At 40.1% G+C, this 25,864-nt stretch overlaps 1 protein-coding gene and 1 pseudogene across 4 annotated transcripts; one reads left to right on the forward strand and one right to left on the reverse strand.

Moving 5' to 3' along the window:
- Positions 1-874: 874 nt before the first annotated feature.
- Positions 875-25,864, reverse strand: GPR89B (G protein-coupled receptor 89B). Of its 4 annotated transcripts, none has more exons than XM_033197982.1 (5): positions 25,645-25,864; positions 17,128-17,187; positions 15,002-15,105; positions 10,193-10,282; positions 875-1,000 (listed from the first exon to the last, which is right to left on the reverse strand). In XM_033197982.1, the coding sequence occupies exons 1-4, from the start codon at positions 25,684-25,686 to the stop codon at positions 10,243-10,245; spliced, it is 246 nt and encodes an 81-aa protein (XP_033053873.1). In that variant the 5' UTR covers positions 25,687-25,864; the 3' UTR covers positions 875-1,000; positions 10,193-10,242. The 4 variants fall into 4 exon arrangements, with proteins under 4 accessions (XP_033053873.1, XP_033053872.1, XP_033053874.1 ...); XM_033197981.1 differs by lacking the exon at positions 875-1,000 and adding an exon at positions 2,967-3,043; XM_033197983.1 differs by lacking the exon at positions 875-1,000 and adding an exon at positions 6,927-7,053.
- On the forward strand, positions 5,710-7,543 carry LOC117075469 (annotated as a pseudogene).

A 25,864-nucleotide genomic window follows, 5' to 3' on the forward strand; every position in this document is an offset into this window, starting at 1 on the left:
GCTTGCAGTGAGCAGAAATTGGGCTGCTGCACTCCAGCCTGGGCGACAGAGTGAGACTTCGTCTCAAAAAAAAAAAAAAAAAAAATTGAAAAAGTAAAAAGGGCTAGCAGCGAAGGCAAAATGAGGGGGAAAAAAAATGAAGAGAATATAAAATGATCCAGAGAGGTATCATATATGTGACCAAAAATCAAGACGTAGAAGAAAATATATTCATCATGATAGTTACCGGTGGTCCCAGGATGATTTAGCCATCCCAATTAATATATTTTCTTCAATGATATTAAAATGAATATGTGTCCATTATAGCCTTACTTTTTCTTTTCTTTTTTTTTTTTTTTTGAGACGAAGTCTCGCTCTGTCGCCCAGGATGGAGTGCAGTGGTACAATCTCGGCTCACTGTAACCTCTGTCTCCTGGGTTCAAGTGATTCTCCTGCCTCAGCCTCCTGAGTAGCTGGGACTACAGGTGCACACTACCTTATCCAGCTAATTTTTGTATTTGTAGTAGAGACAGGGTATACCCTTATGTTTATAATAGAACAGCTTTTAACAGGACATGGATCACAGAAAAGAAATGAACATACATTGAGTGCTTACTGTATGCAAGGCATTGTTTTAGACACCAAAGCTGTCTTCTTATTTAATCTCTGCAATAGCTGTGTGAAACAGGCACTATTTCCGACTTAAGATTTTGACACTGAGGCTCAGAGCAATCCATAAAACAAATGACAAAGTGGGTAGCCCTGGTAATTGTCCCTGTTTTTTTCTCCCCTCTTCAGTATCATAAGCATCTGCACTTAATGAAGAATAAAAGGCATAAAAAGAATACAATAGTAAAAGAAATAAAAATATCGATAAAGATTAAAAGAAAAAACAGCCAGTCTCTTACCTCTCTGGATGGACATGGAACTTCACCAGACTGCTACAGAGCTGTCTCTCTGCTTGTAAGGCCTCACTGAGTTGACTCCATTCATCTACTAGTCCTTCTAGCATCAGCAGCAACTGAGAAAAGAAGAAAGAAGCAATACGCAAATGGCACAGTGAGACATGAAGCCACAGTTAATCCTGAGAAACAAGATAATGCATTAGCATGTACTAGGACTTAAAAAGCCCACTATCTTAGTACTTAAGCTTTTGATACTATTTTATAGTTTTCAAATCAATGTCATATTATCTTTTTTTAATCTTTAAAACCCTGTAAGGTGGAATTCAAACTAGGCTGTAATGTCTTTCCTGTAGATCCCACATATCCACACAGTCTTTATGGTAAGGACAAGTTATTTTAAAGAAACCTTTTAAAGGAATTTAACAATAGTTAAATATCACTCACTCAAAATACCCATTCACAGGCATTTCAATTTCATGATCCTGAAAACAGGACAGAACCAAAAAGTAATACTACTCTGGATTTGACAAATGTGAGAAAACAGGAAGAGGATGTGGAAACTAAAATATCTGATATGAATAATCAGATAACGGCTAAGGCAAAACCGCAAAAAGGAAGGGAGACTACGGGATTTTTAAAACTGGTGTTTCTTAAATGCCACACATTCTCATATCCTGAAAACTAACTGAGTCATAAAACATGAGTCTATTTGTAAGCAGAAATATGGTAATGAAATCAAAAGATAAAATATGATAATTCCATCACAAATACAAACACAGGTTTTATATTATAGATCTAGCTATGGCAAAAGGTAGAAAAAAACTAAGGAGCTATTTGGACTAGCTAGTTAAACTGAATTCAGGAAGCCATGACACTGATCTTCTAAAAGAGATGCCAACATAGTAACAAACAAGCTTTCAGTTTCAGTCGGTAACTCTGCGCTGCGGTCCTAGCATTTCTTCAACATCATAGTTGAGTATGCAGCTAGCTGTGGAGGATGTGCAGGGGGAAGGGAATCTCTAAGGCTGAAAGGCCTCTTCTAAAAAAATTGATGAGAACTCTATGCTAGAGAGAGTTAAAGCGTAAGGTGGGAAAAATGTGCTCTAGGAAATGACTCTTCCTAGGAAGTATGTGAAGTCACAAAAGGTTTGAGTTTGCATCATAGCTTTGGTATTTATTAGTTACATGACTATTCTCCACCCCCATTTTAAAAGAGAACTCAGTGTTTCAGCTTCTTCGTCTATAATAATTGGGCTGACACCACTTTGTGTAGAGTTGTGAGCATTAGTGCTAATTTAAATACCTAGCACAGTACATAGTACATGAATACTTGATAAACATTGATTATACTCAAACTTCTCATTTCATGTTTCTAAAACTAATTTCATGGGTCTAATGTCATAACTCTAAGCAGCAATCACATAACTAAATCATGTAACTAAAATCACATAACTAAAAAAGCACTTTTTTCACTAGTGCTTTACAATTATTATTATTATTAGTGCTAGTAGTAGTGTCTTGGAGGCAGACTTTTGCTCTTGTTGCCCAGGCTGGAGTGTGATGGCACGATCTCAGCTCACTGCAACCTCCGCCTCCCAGGTTCAAGCGATTCTCCTGCCTCAGGCTCCTGAGTAGCTGGGATTACAGGCGCCACTGCACCCAGCTAATTTTTGTATTTTTAGTAGAGACAGGGTTTCATCATATTGGTCAGGCTGGTCTCAAACTCCTGACCTCAAGTGATCTGCCCACCTCAGCCTCCCAAAGTGCTGGGATTATAGGCATGAGCCACCGCACCCGGCCTTTGCAATTATTTTATTCCATTTAGCAACGGGGAGAGAGGTTACGTTTTTCCAGCACTTAATAAGTTTTAATGGTCCCAATCTAAAAACAGGAGCATCTTTTTGAGATAATGTATATATAAAATAACTTTCTCCAAAAAGAAAAAAGTCATACCCGGCATTTGGACTCAGATATTATACTTAGAAAATTATATGCTTTTAAATATAAACTATTTTGAAAGAAAAAATAATAGGGATTTAGAAATTAAGACTTGACTAGAAAACTCACTTGACTTTTTCTTTCTTTTTTAGCCATGAGTTCAAATTCCGCTTTGGCATTACTCAGTTCTTTTTCCAGCCCTGCAACTGTGTCCAAGTCTCCTAAGATGAAAATACAGCGCTAGTTTTAATTGCTATTAACATAATGTGGTATCTGCTGCCTCCTTTGGGTAATTTACAGAGGACACATTCCAATAATAAGAAAAAAGAAAACATACACACAGGTTGTTCTTTGTAGCATTATTTATAACAGCAAGATATTGCAATCATCCTAGATGCTGTAAAGAAAAGATTGAATAAAACATATTCACAGATGGCACTATATACTGCTGTAAAAAAAGAATAAGGATGATCTTTATGAACTTATATGAAGTGATTTTGAGATTCTAAGAATATGTTAAGTAAAACAAGCTATGTGCTTAAGAATACATCTAAGGTAGTAGGTTTTCTATTAGGAAAAAGGGGAAATGAGAATGTACATATATACATCACATATACACAGATGATTCATTTGCTTATTTTTGCAAAAAGATACGTAGGAAGAATAACCCAGAAATGAAACTGATTACCTTCAGGAGACGAGTGGAAATAGGAGAGAAGGGATAGGGAAATATGGGACATCTGAGTATATCATTTTATATACTGGAGTTTTGAACTGTGTAAATGTTTAATGTTTAATGTCAGCTTGACAATAAGCCAGCTTGACAATTAATGGGAGAGAAAATGTCTAAAATTGAATACTAATATAAATAAATAAATATATATAGCAAATAAATAAAACCACCCAGAAGATACTAAAAAATTAATCCAAATAATTTTTGAACTCACTAACTGAACACTGATCAGTGCAAAATATCCTAAGTATAAAAAGAATTACAAAAAAATCTTAAACATTACTTAATACATTTATTGTGATGGTGGTATTTATGTAGCAATTCTGAAACTACTTTTGCATATTATAGTATTCTGCAAATGTGTAAATATTTTGAAACATATTGATGCTCTAAGTAACGAGGGCTCTCAAGGAGATACAAATACGAAATGAGGGAAAAAAGAACCTATATTGTTAAATTGGAATTACAGAAATCAGTATCAAATCTTCATATGTATACAAATACACACACATATACTTAAAAATATTCATTGCTAGCTCTGTTCACTTAAAAGGGCCTAGAAGCAAAAGGCATTCATGTAGCAATGAACACATCTTGTGCCCAGATCACAGTTTCTGAATGCCATTACCCACCAAAAGGAACCAGGGAGCTCTTTAGGATAATGGCTGATTCTGGGACTGAGGCAAGTAAAGCAAAAGGTAATCATAGAACATCTTACTGTGCCAGAAACTATGAAACTATGCTAAAAAAAAAAAAAAAAAAAACACTGTTGAGGATATGGCAAAGGGTCAGAGAAATAGCTTGATGGGCCTCCCACTGACCAAATATGGGTTAATTTGAGCATTAAAGGAAATAACGACCAAAATCAATAATATAATGATTTTTAAAACTCCACATTGATAAAAACAAATGGGGTACAGAGATAGGGAAAGGACAGCTCTTCTTTATAAATAATACCCACAAATAAACAAAAAATTTTACAATAGAAAATCATAATTTTTTTTTCTTTTTTTTTGAGACTGAGTCTTGCTCTGTCGTTCACGCTGGAGTGCAGTGGGGCAATCTCTCAGCTTTCCAGGTTCAAGCGACTCTCCTGCCTCAGCCTCCTGTGTAGCTAGGATTATAGGCATGCACCACCAAACCCAACTAATTTTTGTATTTTTAGTAGAGACAGGGTTTCACCATGTTGGCCAGGCTGGTCTCAAAAGTCCTGCACTCAAGTGATCTGCCTGCCTCGGCCTCCCAAAGTGCTGGGATTAAAGGCATGAGCCACCGTGCCCAACCCTGAAAATCACTATTTTTAAACTACTAATGTAGTTTAAAACCAATGTAGGTGGTTCAGGCAAGGCTCAAATCATACTAAAACCACTGAGTGAATGATTGTTGGAAAACAGAACTGTCAACATCTCAAATTCAGCCAGCAGATCACTTAAATACTAAGGGTGAAATAAACCTTTTACAACAGAGAGATTTGACAGCTACAACTTTAACCAAATGACTAAATTTAATACCACCAAGGATGATACAAGCTGATTATCACGCACTGATGTGGTGCACTAAAAAAGACATCATCCAGTCCAGGCGCAGTGGCTCACCCTTGTAATCCCAGCACTTTAGGAGGCTGAGGTAGGTGGATCACTTGAGGCTAGGAGTTCCAGACCAGCCTGGCCAACATGGCAAAACCCTGTCTCTAAGAAAAAATACAAAAAAATTAGCCAGGCATGGTGGCGCATGCCTGTAGTCCCAGTTACTTGGGAGACTGAGGCAGGAAGATCGCTTGACACCGGGAGGCAGGCAGGCAGGCAGGCAGGCAGCCAGGCAGGACGAAAGGAAAGAAGGAAGGAAGGAGGGAGGGAGGGAGGGAGGGAGGGAGGGAGGGAGGGGAAGATGTCATCCACATGGTATTCCTGCCAAAAATGTTTAACTCTAATCTAACCATGAGGAAACAATCACAGCTAAATTGAGGAATATTAGCTGGCCTGGATTCTTCAAAAATGCCAATCTTGACCTCTGCCCCCGGGCAGGCCGGGCCTGCAGTGGTGGAGGGAGCCAGGCTGAGGGTGGGGGTGGGTAGCTGGCGGGGTGGAGGGCGGGGAAGGGGCGCGGAGGAGGAGGAGAGACAAGGGCAGCCGAGGAGGCCACGGGACGAGACGGATGATGAACAAGCTTTACATCGGGAACCTGAGCCCAGCCGTCACCGCCGACGACCTCCGGCAGCTCTTTGGGGACAGGCTGCTGCCTGGCGGGACAGGTCCTGCTCAAGTCCGGCTACGCCTGTGTGGACTACCCCGACCAGAACTGGGCCATCCGCGCCATCGAGACCCTCTCGGGTAAAGTTAAATTGCATGGGAAAATCATGGAAGTTGATTACTCAGTCTCTAAAAAGCTAAGGAGCAGGAAAAGTCAGATTCGAAACATCCCTCCTCGCCTGCAGTGGGAGGTGTTTGATGGACTTTTGGCTCAGTACGGAACAGTGGAGAATGTGGAACAAGTCAACACAGACACAGAAACTGCCATGGTCAACGTCACATATGCAACAAGAGAAGCAGCAAAAATAGTGATGGAGAAGCTAAGCGGGCATCAGTGTGAGAACTACTCCTTAAAGGTTTCCAACATCCCAGATGAAGAGGTGAGCTTCCCGTCGCCCCCTCAGCGAGCCCAGTGTGGGAACACTCTTCCCGGGGAGCAAGGCCAGCCCTGAGGACGATTCTCAGGCCAGACAGATTGATTTCCCACTGCGGATCCTGGTCCCCACCCAGTTTGTTGGTGCCATCATCGGAAAGGAGGGCTTGACCTTCATGGTCAAGCAGACCCAGTCCCAGGTAGACATCCATAGAAAAGAGAACTCTGGAGCTGCAGAGAAGCCTGTCACCATCCATGCCATCCTGGGGGGACTTCTGAAGCATGTCCCATGATTCCTGAAATCATGCAGAAAGAGGCAGATGAGACCAAACTAGCTGAAGAGATTCCTCTGAAAATCTTTGCCCACAATGGCTTGGTTGGAAGACTGACTGGAAAAGAAGACAGGAATTTGAAGAAAATTGAACATGAAACAGGGATCAAGATAGCAACCTCATCTTGTAGGATTTGAGCATATACAACCCGGAAAGAACCACCACTGTGAAGGGCACAATTGAGGCCTGTGCCAGTGCTGAGATAGAGATTATGAAGAAGCTGCGTGAGGCCTTTGAAAATGATATGTTGACTGTTAATACCCACTCCGGATACTTCTCCAGCCTGTACCCCCATCACCAGTTTGGCCCGTTCTCGCATCATCACTGTTATCCAGAGGAGGAGATTGTGAATCTCTTCATCCCAACCCAGGCTGTGGGCGCCATCATCGGGAAGAAGGGGGCACACATCAAACAGCTGGCGAGATTTGCCGGAGCCTCCATCAAGATCGCCCCTGCGGAAGGCCCAGACCTCAGCGAAAGGATGGTCATCATCACCCGGCCACCGGAAGCCCAGCTCTAGGTCCAGGGACGGATCTTTGGGAAACTGAAAAAGGAAAATTACTTTAACCCCAAAGAAGAAGTGAAGCTGGAAGCCTATGTCAGAGTGCCCTCTTCTACAGCTAGCCGGGTGACTGGCAAAGGTGGCAAGACCGTGAATGAACTGCAGAACTTAACCAGTGCAGAAGTCATCATGCCTTGTGACGGAAAGCCAGATGAAAATGCAGAAGTGATGGTCAGAATTATTGGATACTTCTTTGCTAGCCAGACTGCACAGCACAAGATCAGGGAAACTGTACAACAGGTGAAGCAGCAGGAGCAGAAATATCCTCAGGGAGTCGCCTCACAGCGCAGCAAGTGAGACTCCCACAGGCACCAGCAAAACAACAGATGAACGGAGCCCTTCCAACACCTGACAGAATGAGACCAAACACAGCCAGCCAGATGGGGAGCAAACCAAAGACCATCTGAGGAATGAGAAGTCTGCGGAGGCGGCCAGGGACTCTGCAGAGGCCCTGAGAATCCCAGGGGCTGAGGAGGGGTGGGGAAGGTCAGTCAGGTTTGCCAGAACCACGGGTCCCGCCTCCCGCCCCGCAGCGCTTCTGCAGGCTTCAGCCATTCACTTCACCATCCCCTCGGATCTCTTCTTAACTCCCACGACGCTATCCCTTTTAGTTGAACTAACATAGGTGAACGTGTTCAAAGCCAAGCAAAATGCACACCCTTTTTTGGTGGCAAATCGTTTCTGTACATGTGTGTACATATTAGAAGGGGAAGATATTAAGATATGTGGCCTGTGGGTTACACAGGGTGCCTGCAATGGTAATATATTTTAGAAATAATATATCAAATAACTAACTCCAATTTTTAATCAATTATTATTTTTTCTTTTTAAAGAGAAAACAGGCTTTTCTAGACTTTAAAGAATAAGGTCTTTCTTTGGGAGGTCTCATGTTGTAGAGGGGAGCTTTGAGGCCACCCACACAAAATTCACCCAGAGGGAAATCTTGTCGGAAGGACACTCACAGCAGTACTGGATCGCCTGTGTATGTCAACAGAAGGGATACCGTCTCTTTGAAGAGAAAACTGTCGCTTCTCATGCCTGTCTAGCTCATACACGCATTTATCTTTGCTTCACAGGTTTTAAACTGGATTTTTGCATACTGCTATATAATTCTCAGTCTCTCTCTATCTCTCCCTATCTCTCCCTTCCCTCCCCTGCCCTTCTTCATCTCCATTCTTTTGAATTCCCTCATCCCTCCATCTCAATGGACTCAATGCACTCCCTCACCTCCCCACCCCACCCCCAAGCAAAGCAGTGCTCTGAGTATCACATCACACGAAAGGAACAAGAGCGAAACACACAAACCAGCCTCAACTTACACTTGGTTACTCAAAAGAACAAGAGTCAATGGTACTTGTTCTAGACTTTTGGAAGAAGAAAACAGGAACCCATCAAACCAATGGATCCACCAAACAAAGAAAAAATTCCACAGTGAAAGAATGTATTTTGTCTTTTTGCATTTTGGTGTATAAGCCATCAATATTCAGCAAAATGATTTCTTTCTTTAAAAAAAAAAGTGGAGGAAAGTTGAAATTTACCAAGGTTGTTGGCCCAGAGCTTTAAATTTACAGATTTTTTAAATGAGAAAAACACACAGAAAAAGCTACCTCAGGTGTTTTTTTACCTCAGCACCTTGCTCTTGTGTTTCCCTTAGAGATTTCCTAAAACTGATAGTTGGAACATTTATTTATTTATTTATTTAATAAAAATGAGTTGGAAAAGAAATAAGATATCAACTGCCAGCCTGGAGAAGGTGAGAGTCCAAGTATGCAAGAGCTGTTCTGAATTGTCTTCCGCTAGCCAAGAACCTATATGGCCTTCTTTTGAACAAACCTTGAAAATGTTTATTTAAAAAAAAAAGACAAAGAAAAACAGAGAGAGATAATATTGCAGATGTTCTGAATTTTAATAGGGTACCCGCCATTAGGGCTTTTACGCTAAAGGATGAACATGTACTGGTTTCTGTGAATAAGCCATTATACCACTAGACTGCAATGTCAGTTTCCTCTACTGCAAACAGTATTCTGTGACCAAAATATATATATATATATATATATATATACATATATCCAGCTAACAAGAAAAAAAAATGCCAATCTCACTAAAGAAAAAAAAGCTAGACAATTGTTCTAGATTAGTGACTAAGAGACATGACAACTAAGCACCTGGGTTGGGGGAAACCAAAGTAGCCATACAGAACATTATTGGGACAACAGGAACTCTGAATGTGGACTGTATATTAGATACTAAGCCTATACCAAGGTTAAATTTCCTAAGTGTGATAATTATATTGTAGCTATGTAGGAGAACACGCTTATTCTTAGGCAATACTTACTGGAGTATTCAGGAATAAAGTGTCATGATTTCTGTAAGAAATTCTCCAATGGTTCAGAAAACACATTACAACTACAAATGTGTGTATAATAGAAAGAAAGAAGGCAAATGTGGCAGAATGTTAATAACTGGTAAGTCTGAATAAAAATGTCTATGAGTATTCACTGTACTATTTTTGCCACTTTTCTGTAGGTTTGAAATTTCAAAAATAAAAAACTTTAGGGAAAAGTACACTTTTTAAAAAAGGCAAATAAAGAATAAATAAAACAAATCCAACATTCTTTTATTCTTTGATTAGTATAAAGTTTTCCTACTAGAGAATGACAACTTGTAAGAGTTTTCTAAACCATCCCCTGAATGGGGCTAGGCTTGGCAAATAACTCAATGTACACTGCCTACCCTTCCTAACAGTTTAATGTAGGTGATGTCAAGTTACAGTGAGTGGCCCCAGACTTTCTTGAAAGATACCCAGGAAAAGGTGTCAGCTCATGGCCCTGCTGGGCAGGAATGGAACCACTACCTCCTGCATTTCTGAATCCCTGCAAAACTATATGAAAAGGAGAATAAGGATAGAGTTTCTCTGGGTCAAACTGTGAACCCAAAGCAATAACCTCGACTCAACATAAGGTAAGGACAGTTCTTCAGCCTTTCAGAGGAATTCCAAACTTATTTGTTCCATTAAGGTAGGAAGAGAAAAGAGTCTTGTCCAAACCTATTAATAGAGATTACTAGAAGGAAAAACAAGAGATAAACAAAGTCCCTTAATGAAATGAAATTTGATACTTACCTAATGTGGACCTGAGTATGCTGGCATCCTCTTTGGCAGTCAATGAAGTGCTACCATCTCTGGAAGGTATCTGTATTGAACCCTAAAAAACTGGAAAGGTCGGGGGACTTAGGAAGATGCAGGAACTATGATCACAATGACAATACTGAGAATATTCTGAGATTTTGGTATTAAAATGATCAAACTTAAACCTCAAATGTGAAAAGGAAATGTATTCAGCATGAATTATCTAAGTCTATAGTTCTTACTTGATCAGTCTTTTCTCCAAGAGCAGGGGCCAATGTAGGTAACTTCAGCTTGTTGGTTAGAGATGGGTACTTGGGACATCAGGGAGTCTCTCCCTCCTAAATATTGGCGCAGGGCCTGTAATTCTGAATTTCTTTCCATTAAGGCTTGCACCATCTTCTCTCTTCTAAAAAAAAAAAAAAGGAATTTACTTCTTAAATATTGTGAAATTAATATACCCCATACTATTATGAAATTATTCTCACCATGGCCTCTGAAAAATGCAATCTTTTTTCCTCTTAAGATAACTCAGATTTTAAATGATCAGATTATTAAGGAAAAGAAAATGTATGTAATGAAGTTTATGGATACATGTATTGTTTAGGCACCCTTCCAAATGCAAGGTTTTCAAGAAATTTTTCATACTTTGATGATTAATGTAAAACTGTGGTCTAAAGCCAGGTGCAGCGGCTCACACCTAATAATCCCAGCACTTTGGGAAGCCAAGGCAGGATGATTGCTTGAGCCCAGAAGTTTGAGACCAGCCTGCACAACACAGCGAGACCCCCACCTCTAAATAAGTAAGTAAATAAATAAAACTGTGGTCTAGGTAATAAATAGAAGGAAAGAAACTAACAGAGTTGACTGTAAAATATATAAATATACACACATCTGTAGTCTGCAAACGCTTCCTATTTGCAGACTATAAATGCACTACATGATACTTTTCTGATCTGTGCATTAATCCTTACTTGGCTTTCCTGCCCCCTGGCACGCATAGACTGAAGCAGGCTTTGAATCTCCATTTCATCTTCCACCACTAGTTTGTTTCGATCACTTAGAAGGTCCTGCAGCATCTTTTCCTTTCACTGTAGATGCTGGCACAGCTCCTCTGCTATCTCACTCTGCCCTGGTCCAACTTTGCACAGCAATGTTGCACTAAGATCCCAATGCAGAAGGGACACTGTAAGTTTCTGGAGGAAAGAAACTGCCTCTACTAAATATCAAAGGGCTTATAAGAATCTATCATAGAAGAAGGAGGTGTGAGATTCTTGAGAATAAGTATCACGTTTTACTCATTTTTGTTTTACCAGATCTAGCACAGGCCTGCAACACAGAAGTCTCTAAATACATGTCCCAGGAATGAATACAAACAATATAGAAAACTATCTCTAGGGGCCACTTACATACATATTGTTTTCTGAAATAAGTCTTTTTCCTATTTGTTCAGGGCATGTAACAATTAATGTTAGATGAGGATAAATGGACACTCAGTTCATTTGTTTGTTTTCTCCCCAGTGTAACTTTATAGGGGGAAGCATAAAACGAATTGCTGAAAGGAATACTAAACACTGTATTTGCTATCATAATGATGGTTTCTATTTCTGTACTAACCGCCGGCATATGGTGGAGGAAACAGAGGAGCCATACTGCCTAGGTTGACACTGGATCTGCTACTTATTCGCTATGTTAGCTTGGACAAGTTACTTAGCTTCAGAAGTCTGTTTCCTCCTCTACAAAACAGGGATAATAGAATGTGCCTCATGGCCTTGTGAGGGTTCAATGAGTTAATCTCCATTGAGATCTGAAAACAGCACCTGCCCCAGCATGAACACCGTAACTAATAAAGGTTAATAGCTGCCAGACGGAAGAGGCAATGTTTAAGTCTCATTCATTCTCACATAACTTCTTTGAGAAAGTTAATTGCCAACTTAAGTTTCTAGATGTGGAAAAAAAAAAAAAAATCCCAGTGAAAGTCAATGACTTGCCCAGGCACTGAATCGCTTGTACCTGGAGAATCACTTGTATACCTGGGAGGCAGAGGTTGCAGTGAGCTGAGATCACACCATTGCACTCCAGCCTGGGCAACGAGAGTGAAACTCCATCCCAAAAAATAAAATAAAATAATATCAAGCAACCAAAGAAGCAGGAAACAAGATACATAATGAAGAATCTAATCATCCAGTTGAAATTGACACACATGTTGGAAATAGCAGAAAAGGACATTAGAGCAGTTGTAGTTGTATTTTAATTAAATGGAGAGGTTGAAGATTTTTTAAATATCAAATTCTGTAGATAAAAACTATGATTTACAGTCTGAAATGGAAGAAGGCACTGGATTAAACACTCAGAAGAGGAGATTATTGAACTAGAAGGAAAAGAAGTTCAAATGTAAATGAAACACACAGTAACAAATGACTTGAAAACATAAAAGGACCACCAGCATAAAAACTTTAAACACCTAGTATAGGGCTAAATGGAATCCCTGAAGAGCGTGTAGTGGAGAATAGAGACAAAAATATTTAAAACATACTGGATAAAAGATTAAGGAGCTTCATGGAAACCATAAACTTCAAATATTACAGAACTGTGATTATCCTAAGAACAAGAAACACGAAGAAAACTTCACCAAGGAACATCTTAACCAAATCCATCAAAACCAGTGATAGAAAGGAAATCCTAAAAGGAATAAAAGGGGAAAGAACATGTTACATATGGAGGACTGAATATAAGGATGGCATAAGATTTCTCACAGGAATATTCTGGCCAAGATTCTCTTTTCAAAACAATTCTGAGTCCAGTCAATGGACAGTTATACTGTATCACCAAGGTTCACATTTGTGTTCCATAATTGGGTGAAACATTAGCATGAAAAAACAGGTATAACTGAAGACGTGTCTCAGACTGAACAAACCCAATCCTCTACATAACACACAAAGAAGAAACAGATGTCAGCAATGCTACTTCTTATCTTCTTTAACTAATTAAGAAATTTAAGAAACACACACCACAGTATGACTGATGTTTCTTACTATATGGGTTATTAACTATAAGTTAAAAGCTGTGGGACATCATCTACCAAAACCAGTAACTATAGCTTTGGAATACCTGAATCCTCTGTATCTATATTTAGATGAGTAGTTGGCAAACTATGGCCTGGAAGCCACCTGCTTTTACAAATTTAGTTTTATTAGAGCACGGTCATGCTCGTTTGTTTATATATTGCCTATGACTACTTTCGCTCTACAACAGCAGGGCTGAGTAGTTGCAGTAGAAACCTTCTGGTCCACAGAAGCCTAAAATATTTACTATCTGTCCCTTTACAGAAGAAAGTCTGCCAACCCCTGCTTAAATAGCAGTGAAAGATGCAGATTGTGATAATAAAATTTAATAATCATTATGTAAAATAATACTTGTCTATTCTCTATAGTCATAGGATCTATATCTAGCTCATCCAAAAAAAGGTTTGGATTATTAAAGTTTAAAAGTAGGAGAATCAAAACATACTTCTATTTTACTATAATACATGTTATTCATTGTTCTATCAAGAGACTATTATTATCAACTCTGATTCTCTCTCTCACTCTTTTTTTTAAGAGATGGGGTCTCACTGTCTTGTCCAGTGATTATAGCTCACTGCACATTCTCAAATTCCTGGGCTCAAGGGATCCTCCTGCTTCAGGCTCTAGGGTAGCTGGGACTACAGGTGTGTACTACCACACTCTGCTAATTTTTTTTTTTTTTTGTAGAGACAGGTTCTCACTTTGTTGCCCAGGCTGGTCTTGAACCCCTGCATTTAAGTGATCCTCCTGCCTCAGCCTCCCAAAGTGCTGGGACTACAGGCGCAAGCCACTGTGTTTGGCCTCTCTCTCTTTTTGAACCTTTCATGTTTTGTGATTAACCATTTGTACAGTAAGTTTTTCTTTTTAATTTAAATTTTGTTTTCAACTCTGATTATTAAAGGATTTGAGAGTACAGTCTCTCTACCAGTCTCAAGTGTCAGGGGTCTACAGTGAACTTACTTTGGCGCTGAGTCCTAACTTTAGAGTGAAAGACTACTTTACTCTTAAAAGGTTTTTCCAGGTGGTGATAAAAAAGCACAACAAAGTCTGTATAGCATAGTTGATGAAGCCTACATATAAATGCTAGCCTAAAAAAATACTCAAGCTTGCAGATTAAGAAGCAATAACTATTTTGGATAGACTGTCTAATAAACTAACAGATCTATTATTTGGAGGGGAGTAAAGAGTTACTTTAAAAAACTGTTTTAAGAAACACTTTAAATTCAACCAAACTTGACCAATACTGTAAAATCAATCAAAGTAACTAAGTTAAGTAAGAATTGGAGTTCAGTCTTCAGAGAGACGTTAAGTATCTCTGAGGAATTCTAACCTTTTCAGGTAGAGATTTTCAATCAGCAGAACAATGTGAAGGGCTGTTACTGGGATTCAGTCAGCGAGCAGTCCAGGAAAAATAAAGCTTCCAGGAGTGAAGCCTAGTCTGCGGCTTCACAGCCTCACTCCAATGAGTTCTTCAGAGTTAATGCTCAGATCTTTTTTTTCCTGGTATCTCATAATCTTTGTCAAACCAGCTATTATATGGCTGTGACCCATATCTGCTGTGATCATTGTAGCTACTGAGACTAAATTATTAACACAGTGTTTTTGTTTGTTTGTTTGTTTTTGTTTGTTTGGTTTTGGTTTTTTGTTTGTTTTTTTCAGTTATGAGATCCAGATAGCTTTTCCACCGTAAAGAATGTAACACAGAACCCTTCAAGAGGAGTTATTCAGTACTCTTACTCACCTGCTATTCAATACTCCTAAGATTTCAAAGATGATGAGCTCAAACATGGTGCAAGAAAATGCAAATGTCACAGAGAAGATCACCTGTACAACATACTGACGTATCTGTTAAAAGCCAAATAGAAATTAGAAGTTATTTCCGTGTTTAAAAACTGAACTGATAACCTCCTTCTGGTTATAAGTCAGAAAACTTATTTTGAGGAAATTCTCAAGTCACTGGATGTAAGGCCACAACAGCAACTTGCCTGGAGCTAAAGAAAAAGATCAAAGTAGGTGGCACTTCTGAATCATGAGTCACTATTACCAGCATCCTCTTGTGGATGAAGAATTTCGAGGACAAGAAGATGAAGTGACAGGGTCATAGGCAGCACTTAGAATTCCTGATGCACACTGACAAAAAACTGACAGATTCATACATAATGGTTAATGTTTAAAGGGGTTCTTCAACACTCTGCAGATCCTGGATCAGTTCGGGAACCTCCCTTGGGAGGCCTTAAAGTACTGGGCAGAAGAAAATCTCCAGAATTCTAGGCTCTTTCAGACAATAAACTCCCTGAGAAAGTTTAATGGAGAACATCCTAGAAACGACCCAATGTAGACTATAACCCCTGATCTTATTACTAATTAGGAAAACTAACTGGGAAATGTCCAGTCTAGGATGGTGATTTTCTGAATCCAAAGCTTAAGATAAAAACACCAGCTTTGTGTTGCAGGAAGTCAGGGACCCCGAATGGAGGGACCAGCTGAAGCTGTGGCAGAAGAACATAAATTGTGAAGATTTCATGGGCATTTATTAGTTCCCAAAATTAGGACTTCTATAATTTCTTACACCTGTCTTTACTGCCATCTCCGAATATAAATTGTGAAGATTTCATGGACATTTATTAGTTCTCCAAATTAATACTTTTATAATTTCTTCCGCCTGTCTTAATCTCTTAATCCCGTCATCGTCGTAAGCTGAGGATGTATGTCACCTCAGGACCCTGTGATGATTGCATTAACTGTACAAATTGTTTGTAAAACATGTGTGTTTGAACAATACGAAATCAGTGCACTCTGAAAAAGAACAGAACAGCGATTTTCAGGGAACAAGGAAAGATAACCATAAGGTCTGACTGCCTGCGGGGTCGGGCAGAATACAGCCATATTTTTCTTCTTGCAGAAAGCAGGTAGGAGAAATATCGCTGAATTCTTTTCCCAGCAAGGAATAATCTTGGGGAAGGAATGCATACCTAGGGGGAAGTTTATGAAGGGCCACTCTAGGAAGTCTGTCTTATGCGGTTGAGATAGGACTGAAATACGCCTTGGTCTCCTCAGTGCCCTCAGGCTTACTAGGATTTGGAAATTCCAGCCTGGTAAATTCTAGTCAGACCAGTTGTCAGGTCTCGAACCCTGTTTCCTGTTAAGATGTTTATCAAGACAATGCGTGCACAGTGGGACACAGACCCTCATCAGTAATTCTAATTTTTGCCTCTGCCTTGTGATCTTTTATTGCGTCTGAAGCACTGATCTCTATGACCCACTCCCTATTCATACACTCCCTCCCCTTTTGAAATCCCTAATAAAAATGTGCTGGTTTTGCAGCTCAGGGTCGCCGTCACAGTCCTACCAATATGTGATGGCACTCCCAGGGGCCCACCTGTAAAATTTCTCTCTTTGTACTCTTTCTCTTTATTTCTGAGACTGGCCAACACTTAGGGAAAACAGAAAGAACCTATGTTGAAATATAGGGGGCTGGTTCCCCTGATAGCCTTGGGATTTTGGTATTAACTTAGAATATAAGACTGGCAATTCAGGGCCAGATAGACAAATGAAAGGGAACATTTGTGAGACATTATGAATTAAATTCTCTCCTGCAGAATAACTATTTGCTATTGGTGCATATCCTGATATGACTAAGGCATAACATTCCTTTCTCCTAACTTCTGGGCTATATTTGGCTTGCCTTTTTTCCCCCCTTTTAAATCAATTAAGCCTAATTATATTCTCCAATCTAATAGTTATATAGTACCTATTTGGTAAAAGCTTCCTATCTTGGAAATGAACATAATGTTTCTTTAATGGAGACATTTTTCTTGTCAATCTAAATTCATATAGTGTAAGTATAACAAAATTATTTCTTCTCACCTCATAGTCTTTAAACAATTGGCGCATGAAGAAAAGCCACCCAAATCCAAAAAATAGTATCTGGAAGAGAAAGAAGATAGAATGTCAATATATATTTTCTTTTGAGAAATGTGTTACAGAAACTCTTTTATGATAAAAGGTCTGCTAACTAGACGGTTAACTTATTTCAGGGATTAAAGATAAGATCTACTCTTGCCGGGCGCGGTGGCTCAAGCCTGTAATCCCAGCACTTTGGGAGGCCGAGACGGGTGGATCACGAGGTCAGGAGATCGAGACCATCCTGGCTACTACGGTGAAACCCCGTCTCTACTAAAAAAAGTACAAAAAAACTAGCCGGGCGAGGTGGCGGGCGCCTGTAGTCCCAGCTACTCGGGAGGCTGAGGAAGGAGAATGGCGTAAACCCGGGAGGCGGAGCTTGCAGTGAGCTGAGATCCGGCCACTGCACTCCAGCCTGGGCGGTAGAGCGAGACTCCGTCTCAAAAAAAAAAAAAAAAGATCTACTCTTACAAGACCTACTTATTAAAGCTTATGACATTGGAAATAAATGTTTAAATGTTCTTGGATGTTTTAAGTTATACATGTTACAGAGTATGCTTCAAGACAAAAATGGAAGTACATATTTTCCCATAATCTTATGATAATAATTACATGAGCCAGAGAAGTTCGCAAATAGAAAAGGAGTCAGTGGCCAGGTGTGGTGGCTCACACTTGTAATCCCAGCACTTTGGGAGGATAAGGTGGGCAGATCACCTGAGGCCAGGAGCTCGAGACCAGTCTGGCCAACATGGTGAAGTCCCGTCTGTACTGAAAATACAAAAATTAGATGGGTGTGGACACCTGTAATCTCAGCTGCTCCCGGAGGCTGAGGCATGAGAATCCCTTGAATCTGGGAGGCAGAAGTTACAGATAGCCAGTATCGTGCCACTGCATTACAGCCTGGGTGATAGAGTGAGACTTGGTCTCAAAAAAAAAAGAAAAGGAGTCAGAGTGAGACTTGCTTCTTATGGATGATCCCTGATTGCGAGTATTTTAAAAAAATACCAGCCTGGCCAACATGGTGAAAATCCATCTCTACAAAAAAACACACACACATAAAAATGAGCTGGGGGTGGTGGGGTGTGCCTGTAGTCCCAGCCACCTGGGAGGCAAAGGTGGGAAGATCACCTGAGCCTAGGAAGTTGAGGCTGCAGTGAGCCATGACTGCACCACTGTGCTCCAGCCTGGGCAACAGAGTGGGACCCTGTCTCAAAAAATAAATAAAAATAAATCAATTTAAAAAATAAAAACTTCAGGGGAGAGGAGTTGAGACCAAAATTAGAGAAGTAGTAGAAAGCCTAATATTTTTTATATCTGTTTCCTTCAGAGAGTTTTCTTAGCTTCTCCACCATCCTGCCTAATCTACATCAAGTGGTTTTCATCTCAGTGTAAAGCCGAGAGATTGCAGGATCCCTCTTTTGTCAGTTTTGTTTCAAACTGGCAGAGACCGTAGCCACATGACAGCTGACAAAGCTGGTCTGTAGTAAATAGAACTTTCTATACATAGACATGCACTGACACGACTAATCTTTTCTTCTTAAACTGGCTAGGACCTTTATGAATAAAATGATTTTATGTCTTCCTAGGGACTACTTTACTGAGCAAGTGTAAACTCAGTAGTTTAGCACAGACTACTTTAGCTTCTTATCATGCCCCTGCTGCCTAGCAAACTCATGTGTTCAGCCCCCTGGAACTTCCTTTGGTTCTTTAGACCCATATTCTTTCACATCGAGACCTCTGTAAATGTCCTCTGACAGGAAATTCTCTCCAGCCCTCTCCCAGTTATGCTATTTACTCCTGGAAGGCCCTCTCTGCCCTCCCAAACACAGATAAATTGCTCTTTTTATATAATCCTATTCTACATTGTACTTCCATCATCAAAGTGCTTACCATATGGTTTTGTAATGCCTGATTTAAATATTTGTTGACATTAGATTATAAGCTCTATGAGGACAAAAACCATGTTTGTCTTGTAATCTTTGTATCCTTGGCATCCAGCACAAAGCCTGGTATGTAGCAGCCTCTCCATAAGTGCTTGCTGAATGGCTAAGTGGTCTACATAAAAGATGGTTTATTCTTCAGCATTCAATCTTAAATCTTCTGTAATAACTCCTATGTGCTATGCTAGGTGCTGGGGATACAAAGATGAGTAGGACGGTTACTACCCTCTACAAGCTCACAATATAGTGAAGACACTACATAAATAACTATAACATAATATGGACGTGCAATGATAGAAATACATACCTGATATTGTAAAACAATATGAAAGAGGGAGACCAAACCAATCTGTAGGGGCTTAGGACAGATTTTCTGGAGAAGAGAATGCCTGAGCTGAAGGAAGTTTTAATTTGCGGTTACAACCTGATATTGTGTGCAAATTTTGGGATTATGTGTATTTTTCTAGAATGGTTTCAAGGTATTCATCACACACTCAAAGGTTTCCACCACCCCTAACATATTAAAAATCACCCTCTCAAAGGATGAATAAGAATCAAGTAGGGAGGCTGGACACAGTGGCTCATGCCTGTAATCCCAGCACTTTGGGAGGCCAAGGTGGGTGGATCGCTTCAGCCCAGGAGTTTGAGAACAGCTTGGGCAACATGGTGAAACCCCATCTCTACAAAAAAACACAAAAATTAGCTAGGTGTGGTGGTGCGTGCCTGTAGTTCCAGCTTATGGGGAGGCTGAGGTGGAAGGGCCACTTGAGTCTGGCAGGTGGAGGCTACAGTGAGCCGTGAGCACGTCACTGCATTCCAGCCTGGGTGACAGAGCGAAACCCTGTCTCAGAACAAAACAAATGAACAAAAAACGAATCAGGTAGGGTAAAAACAGGTGGTAGGGGTAGGAGGAGAGGGCTTTCCAGATAGCAAAGGGCATGAGTAAAGGCAGAGTGAAAAGCACGGTATATGCCAGGAACTACCATGGTTTGGAGATGCCAGAAGATGAAATTCAAAGAAGGAAGAGGTTAAAAATGAGGCTAGACAAGAGGAGTGGATGTCCAACCACTGAGAGCTTTGAAGGCCACCCTAAGATTATAGTCTGTAGGTGGTGAGGGTTATTTAAGCAGGGAAATGGCATGGTCTGATTTGTTTTATATTATAGAGAGCAGTATGGTGGCTGTGTGGAAGACACATTTGAAGGAAATAACATCGTAGGAAGAGAAACATCATAGAAATGTATTATGGGAGTTCAGATGAAAGATGATAAAGCCCTGAATTAAGACATTTGGTGACAGAAGAGGAGATGACAGATTTGAGAACCATTTAGAAGGTAAAATCAGCAGGGAGAAGTCAAGGATGACTAATTTGGAATACAGGATGAATAGTAAAGCTACCCAATTTATATTAAGAATATTGGAGAAAGAAGAGGTTTAGGAAAGAGGGCAGAGGATGGGGAAAATGATGAGCTCATTTTTGAACACACTAAGGGCCTGAGGGACAGCCAGCAAGATGGGTCAAGATATCCAGCAAGCACCTGAATAAAAGACAGATTGTGAAGGCAGGTCTAAGATATACTTATGAGTTGAAACCATCAAAGTACACGAGATCACCCGGGAACAGTATCTACAGTAAGGAGAGCAATGTGCCAAGAAGAAAAGACTAGAGGATAAGGAACACAGTTTGAATGGTGAGGTAGGGGCAAGAACCAGAGTGTAGCAGGTCAGAATGAATGGGAGCTAAACCAGTGGGGATAGTAAATGCAAATTACTCTAGGAAGAGCCAGGAATGAGAAAAAGAGAAAACATTAGATAATAGGCTAGAGAAGAATGTGGAATAAAGGGAAAGTTTATTGGCCAAGGGGAAAGAAAGCAGTCAAGTAAGGAGAAAAAGATGAGATGGATGATGGAATGCTAGAGGATGAACCGATAATACTATTAAGTAATTATTATTATTAGATAACTTTTATGAGCATTTACTATATTCCAGGCTCTCTAAGTAGTACTTAGCATTATAATCTTATAAAAATCAGTAAAAAGCTACTAAGGTAGGTTTGATTGTCCTATTTTCACAGAGAAAGATGAGGTTTAGAGAAGTTAATCAATTTATAGTAAGTGTCAGAATCAAGAATGAACTCAAGCTTGTTTGACTCCAAAATCTGTGCTTTTTTAAAAAATATTATTTTTTCAGCTCTTATTGAGTCAGTCTGTCTAGAAAACCTGTGCTTTTAACCACTTCAAAATAAGCTACTCTAAGATCAAAGGTAAGTAAAATGGCCTTAAACTGGAGTAGGGGAACCCCATTTTCTGAAATGGAAGGAAAGGAGGTGAGAATGGTTGTGAACACAGATAACCTTTTAGATTATGCAGAAAGTATTCATAGTAGGAGATCATACCTTTTGGCTTCACTTTTGTTGAGTAAGTACAAGGCAAGGTTATCTGTTAAGAGTAAGACAGGTGAGTATAGAAAAGGCAGCTTTGAGGAGAGTGACAAAGATTCAGAGAAACTTTGAGAGGAATGAAACAAGTAGCTGATTAAGGTCAAAAAAGGAATAATTCAGTGAGTTGAGGGTTAAACTCATGGCGTTGGCAAACTACACAGCTGTGTGATTTTCTACAGTAGCCTTCAGGCCTCTGTATTAGTGGCAGACAAACTATAGCAATGATCCAAGTGTGGACTTTTATATATATATATATGAAGGTAAATGAACAAGTGGGTGTAAGAAAGTAAGTTGGATCCAAGCATCTAGATCAAGTAGAAAAGGAAAGGGTCAAACAGATTAGGAGAAAATGCCACAATATCCTTTGGCTATTACAAATGGTCACTTGTGGAGACAGATGTAAATTCAGAGTTTAGAGACCATATTTATATGACTTACGAAGCCACTACTGAAAACAGAGAGGTTGGGTAGTTAGGACTGAGAATGGTATGTATAGTGGAAATGGATGATTAAAAAAAAAACAAAAAAAAACAAGATTGCTGTGAAGTGGAACTTAAGGAAGAGAAAACAAGCAAAAACTTTTAAGTTTATATGGTGGGGAGGGGAATGAAAGAAAAGAGAAACAGATATATACCTTTAATATTTCATTGTGGCCTCCTTTTGCATTGACAAAGAAAGCTTAAACAGACTTTCAGAACAAAATTACGTCTTTTGCAGCAACATAGAGGCAACTAGAGGCCATCATCCTAAGCAAATTAACACAAGAACAGAAAACCAAATACCACATGTTCTCACTTCTAAGTGGGAGCTAAATATTGGGTACTCACCAACATAAAGATGGCAAAAAACGAAACTGGAGACTACTCGGGGGCAGGGGAGGAGAGAAGGGAGAAGGATTGATACAACTAATTATAAGTACTATGCTCAGTACCTGGGTGACTGAATCATTTGTACCCCAAACCTCAGCTCCCACAATATACCCAGCACAAGTACCAAATCTACAATAAAATAAAAGTTGGAAAAAAAAAGACTTTTAAACTACACACATACACAAAAGTAGCTGGAGAATTTACACAAAAGTAGCTGGAGAATTCATTACATCCAAGATAAATACAAATTCTGGCAAGATTATAGAGTATCCAAAAAGAATGCAGAAGCAAAATGCAATTTCAAATAGCTTTGCAAATAAAATGGAAGGCGCATAGCTTCTTATTAAAAACGAGACTTAATACTCTCAGAATTGTAAAGAGTAAAGTCTTGACCTTAGGACTTAAGAGTGTACTCTGGAACTGATAACTCTTATGACTGTATAGAGGGCTCAAAATACAAGTTAGGTAACAGTTGCTTTTATAAAAGTGACTTCTGGGTTGAAAATTAGCTACTGTTAAAAAAAGAAAAAAGAGGCCATCAGTAGGATAGTTATTAAAGAATTAACTATAAAAGTTTATTCTTGGATCATTTATTCACCCTTTTAATTATTTAACAAATATTTATTAGTGCCTAATATGTGCCAGGTCCAAGGGATAGAATGGCAAACAAGAGAGCATGAATGCTACTCTCAAAGAGTTTATAATCTACGGAGGAGATAAATGAGTAATTACAAAACAATGTGGTAGCGTTGTTACAGGGGAAGTAGGTGAAGGGTACTATGGCAGTATGTATAGGGACATCTAGTCCAGTCTAGGGGAAGCTTCTTGGATGTTCAAGTTGAGATCTGAAGGCTGAAAGGGGAGGGATATGAGGAAAAGGCCCAGAAAGAGAAAACACATTGTGTGGAAATCTGGAGGCACCACAGCATGGCCAGGTTAGGGAACTAAAAGAAGTTCGGGAAGTCTAAAGAATAAAATGGTGAAAGCCACAGTTGAAGAGAGAAGAGCCAGAGTCCTATCAATAAGGGACCTGATAAGATCAAGGGTCCCATCAATAATGGACCTGAAAAGCCACCTAAAGGAGTGTGAACTTCATCCTGTGGCGCGGTGAGCAAGATTCAATATGTGACCTTTGATTTCAGATTTCATTTCAAATAAACCTTTCAGTTAATACAACACAGAAAAAATGCGTGGGGAGGGGCTCGGGGGCAATGGTGGTGTTTCCAAGGTAACCACACCTCTCTAGAGAAGTGCTTTTTATTAAATAAATATTCACTACAACTCTACTATGTGCCCACAACTGATCTAGATGCTGGTGAATACAGGAGAGAACAAGAAAGACAGTATCTTGGACTTCATGGACAGATAACAAACACATGAACATACAAATGAACTATAGTAATAAATGCCAAGAAGAAAATAAAACATGGAAATGAGGAAGAAGGCAGCCGAAATGGAAATCTACTTCAGCTTCGGGCAGGGTGTCAGGTAAAATCTTCCTAAAGTGACATTTTTACTAATACTGAAATGATGATAAAGTAGCCACATAAATATTTGAACAGAGAACATTCCATGCAAAGGAATCTTTGGGTCTTTCTTCCACATTAGTTTAACAATTAATTACTGTATATGGATATATGTGTGAAGTAAAAGTCTATGATTACAAGGCATACAAAATTAGAAAGCCGAAAACTTCCTTGGTTCAACGTATCAATTATATCCACGCTAAAAATCTTAGAGGCTGCAATGCAAAGCCAATTTTCTACTGACATTCTTATCTTTATTCTAAGTGAAAAGAAAAGCTAATTAAATATTGCTATTTTTCTTAAATTGGTACTAGGGTTAAAAATAACCCTAAGTTGTCACCAAGGGCACTAGGTAGTCTTAGAAAGGTTTTAAGCAGAAGAATTACATGTCCAGGTTTTTCAACAATACATTTGAATACTATGCAGTCAATAAAAACAATTATGAAAACTATAGAAAAGGTGGTAAATTTAAAAAATTTTAAAAAAGATTGCATTAGAGTGGTAGGATCATGGATGGCTTTTCCTTCTTTCTTATCTTCTTAAACATTGTAAAAGTTTTTGAACAGAAAAGGACAATGCTCCGCTCTACGGAGACGAGTATTAGGATGAAGCAATACAAAAATTGAATCAAAGAACAAAAATTTAGTTCACTTTAAGCTCCAAAAGGTAACTGTTTCTGTTACTTGCCGTTTGAGAGAAAGAACAAGTAAAAACAACCAAAAAAAAAAATTCTTCAAATTATTGGAAAGACGAGGGGAAAAAGGTAAATATGTAGTCTGAGCTTCACAAATATTAACAGTTGGCCAACAATTATTTATTGAATGCCTGCACTTGAAAGTGGGGATACAGCTATGAACAAGGCAGGATTTCAAAAAACGAAATCATAAACACATACATAAATAATGCCAGTGCTATGATAAATGCTAGGAAGAAACAATAAATGGATTACATGGTAAAAGCAAGAGGCTCACTAGACGAAGCTTCTATTGAGCACAGACAATGTCTTATATGTTTGTACGCTCAGAGCTTTATATAACGGTCGATAAATGTTTGTTGACTGTACAAACAAATGAAGGTGACCAATGGAGAAGAAATGAGGGTCAGACAAACATCCGAAAAAGGTGGGTAAGTAAGCAGAGGATAAAGGATGAGGTGTCAGTGCAAAAACGAAACCTTATACTTTTAAGCATACGTATAACCTTATATTGACACTTTGAAGCAGCAAATTTCTCCACACCTGGATGCAGGATTTGACATCTAACAGCAAAGCCTACACTGACGTGTCCTCAGTATCCAGCCCTGATTGGCTCGCCGCACACCCGGTGCCCGGAACCACACAGGCTTCCCCAGCCGCAGCCCGGAAGCTTCGAGGAGCTTCGAGGAGCTCTGAGGACCGCCGCCTTAGGTGGCGGCGCCGGCTCTAAGCGTGGAGGCCGGCGGACCCCTTCCAAAAGTGGACCGAAATTCCAGGGACGGATGCCGGGTGGGGCCGCGGACGGCCGCAGGCCAGCCTCCTGACAGCCGGGTCTGAGGGAACCGGAGGCAGCAAATCGCACACCCTCTTCGTGCTCTGGGTCCCGGGGTGAGTGGAGCAGGCCGCATGCGAGAGGAGCGAGACCCCGAACCAGCCCGCACCGCGGAGGACCTGAGAGGGTGATTACGGAAAGGGAGGCGGGCGGGTGTCGGGGTAGGAGGCGGTGACCCACCTGGGAGGTAATCGTGATGCTGGAGTCGATCAGGAAACTCATGGCGAAGTGCAAGGAGGGCTCCTGCCTCCACTTCCCACTCCCCGAGGCCACGGCACGCTGGGGCCACCGGACTCTCACACATGCTGCCTTCTCCCTGGTGCCGCAGCCGGGACTACGGCCCTCCAGGCTGAAGCCATCAAGCTGCGCCCGAGCCAGCCAATCAGCGGCTACATCCAGA

Source organism: Trachypithecus francoisi, unplaced genomic scaffold (genome assembly GCF_009764315.1).
Source record: "Trachypithecus francoisi isolate TF-2019V2 unplaced genomic scaffold, Tfra_2.0 Lachesis_group5, whole genome shotgun sequence".
Classification (NCBI taxonomy): domain Eukaryota; kingdom Metazoa; phylum Chordata; class Mammalia; order Primates; family Cercopithecidae; genus Trachypithecus; species Trachypithecus francoisi.

Bases quoted from the DNA above. Each gene is read 5' to 3' on its own strand.
- GPR89B (XM_033197979.1), bottom strand. From the start codon at position 25,686: ATGAGTTTCCTGATCGACTCCAGCATCACGATTACCTCCCAG. The intron at 17,188-25,644 runs GTGGGTCACCGC...TTTCTCTTCCAG, and splicing joins GCATCACGATTACCTCCCAG to ATACTATTTTTTGGATTTGG. The intron at 11,357-15,001 runs GTGAGTAAGAGT...TTGGGATCTTAG, and splicing joins TTAGGAGTATTGAATAGCAG to TGCAACATTGCTGTGCAAAG.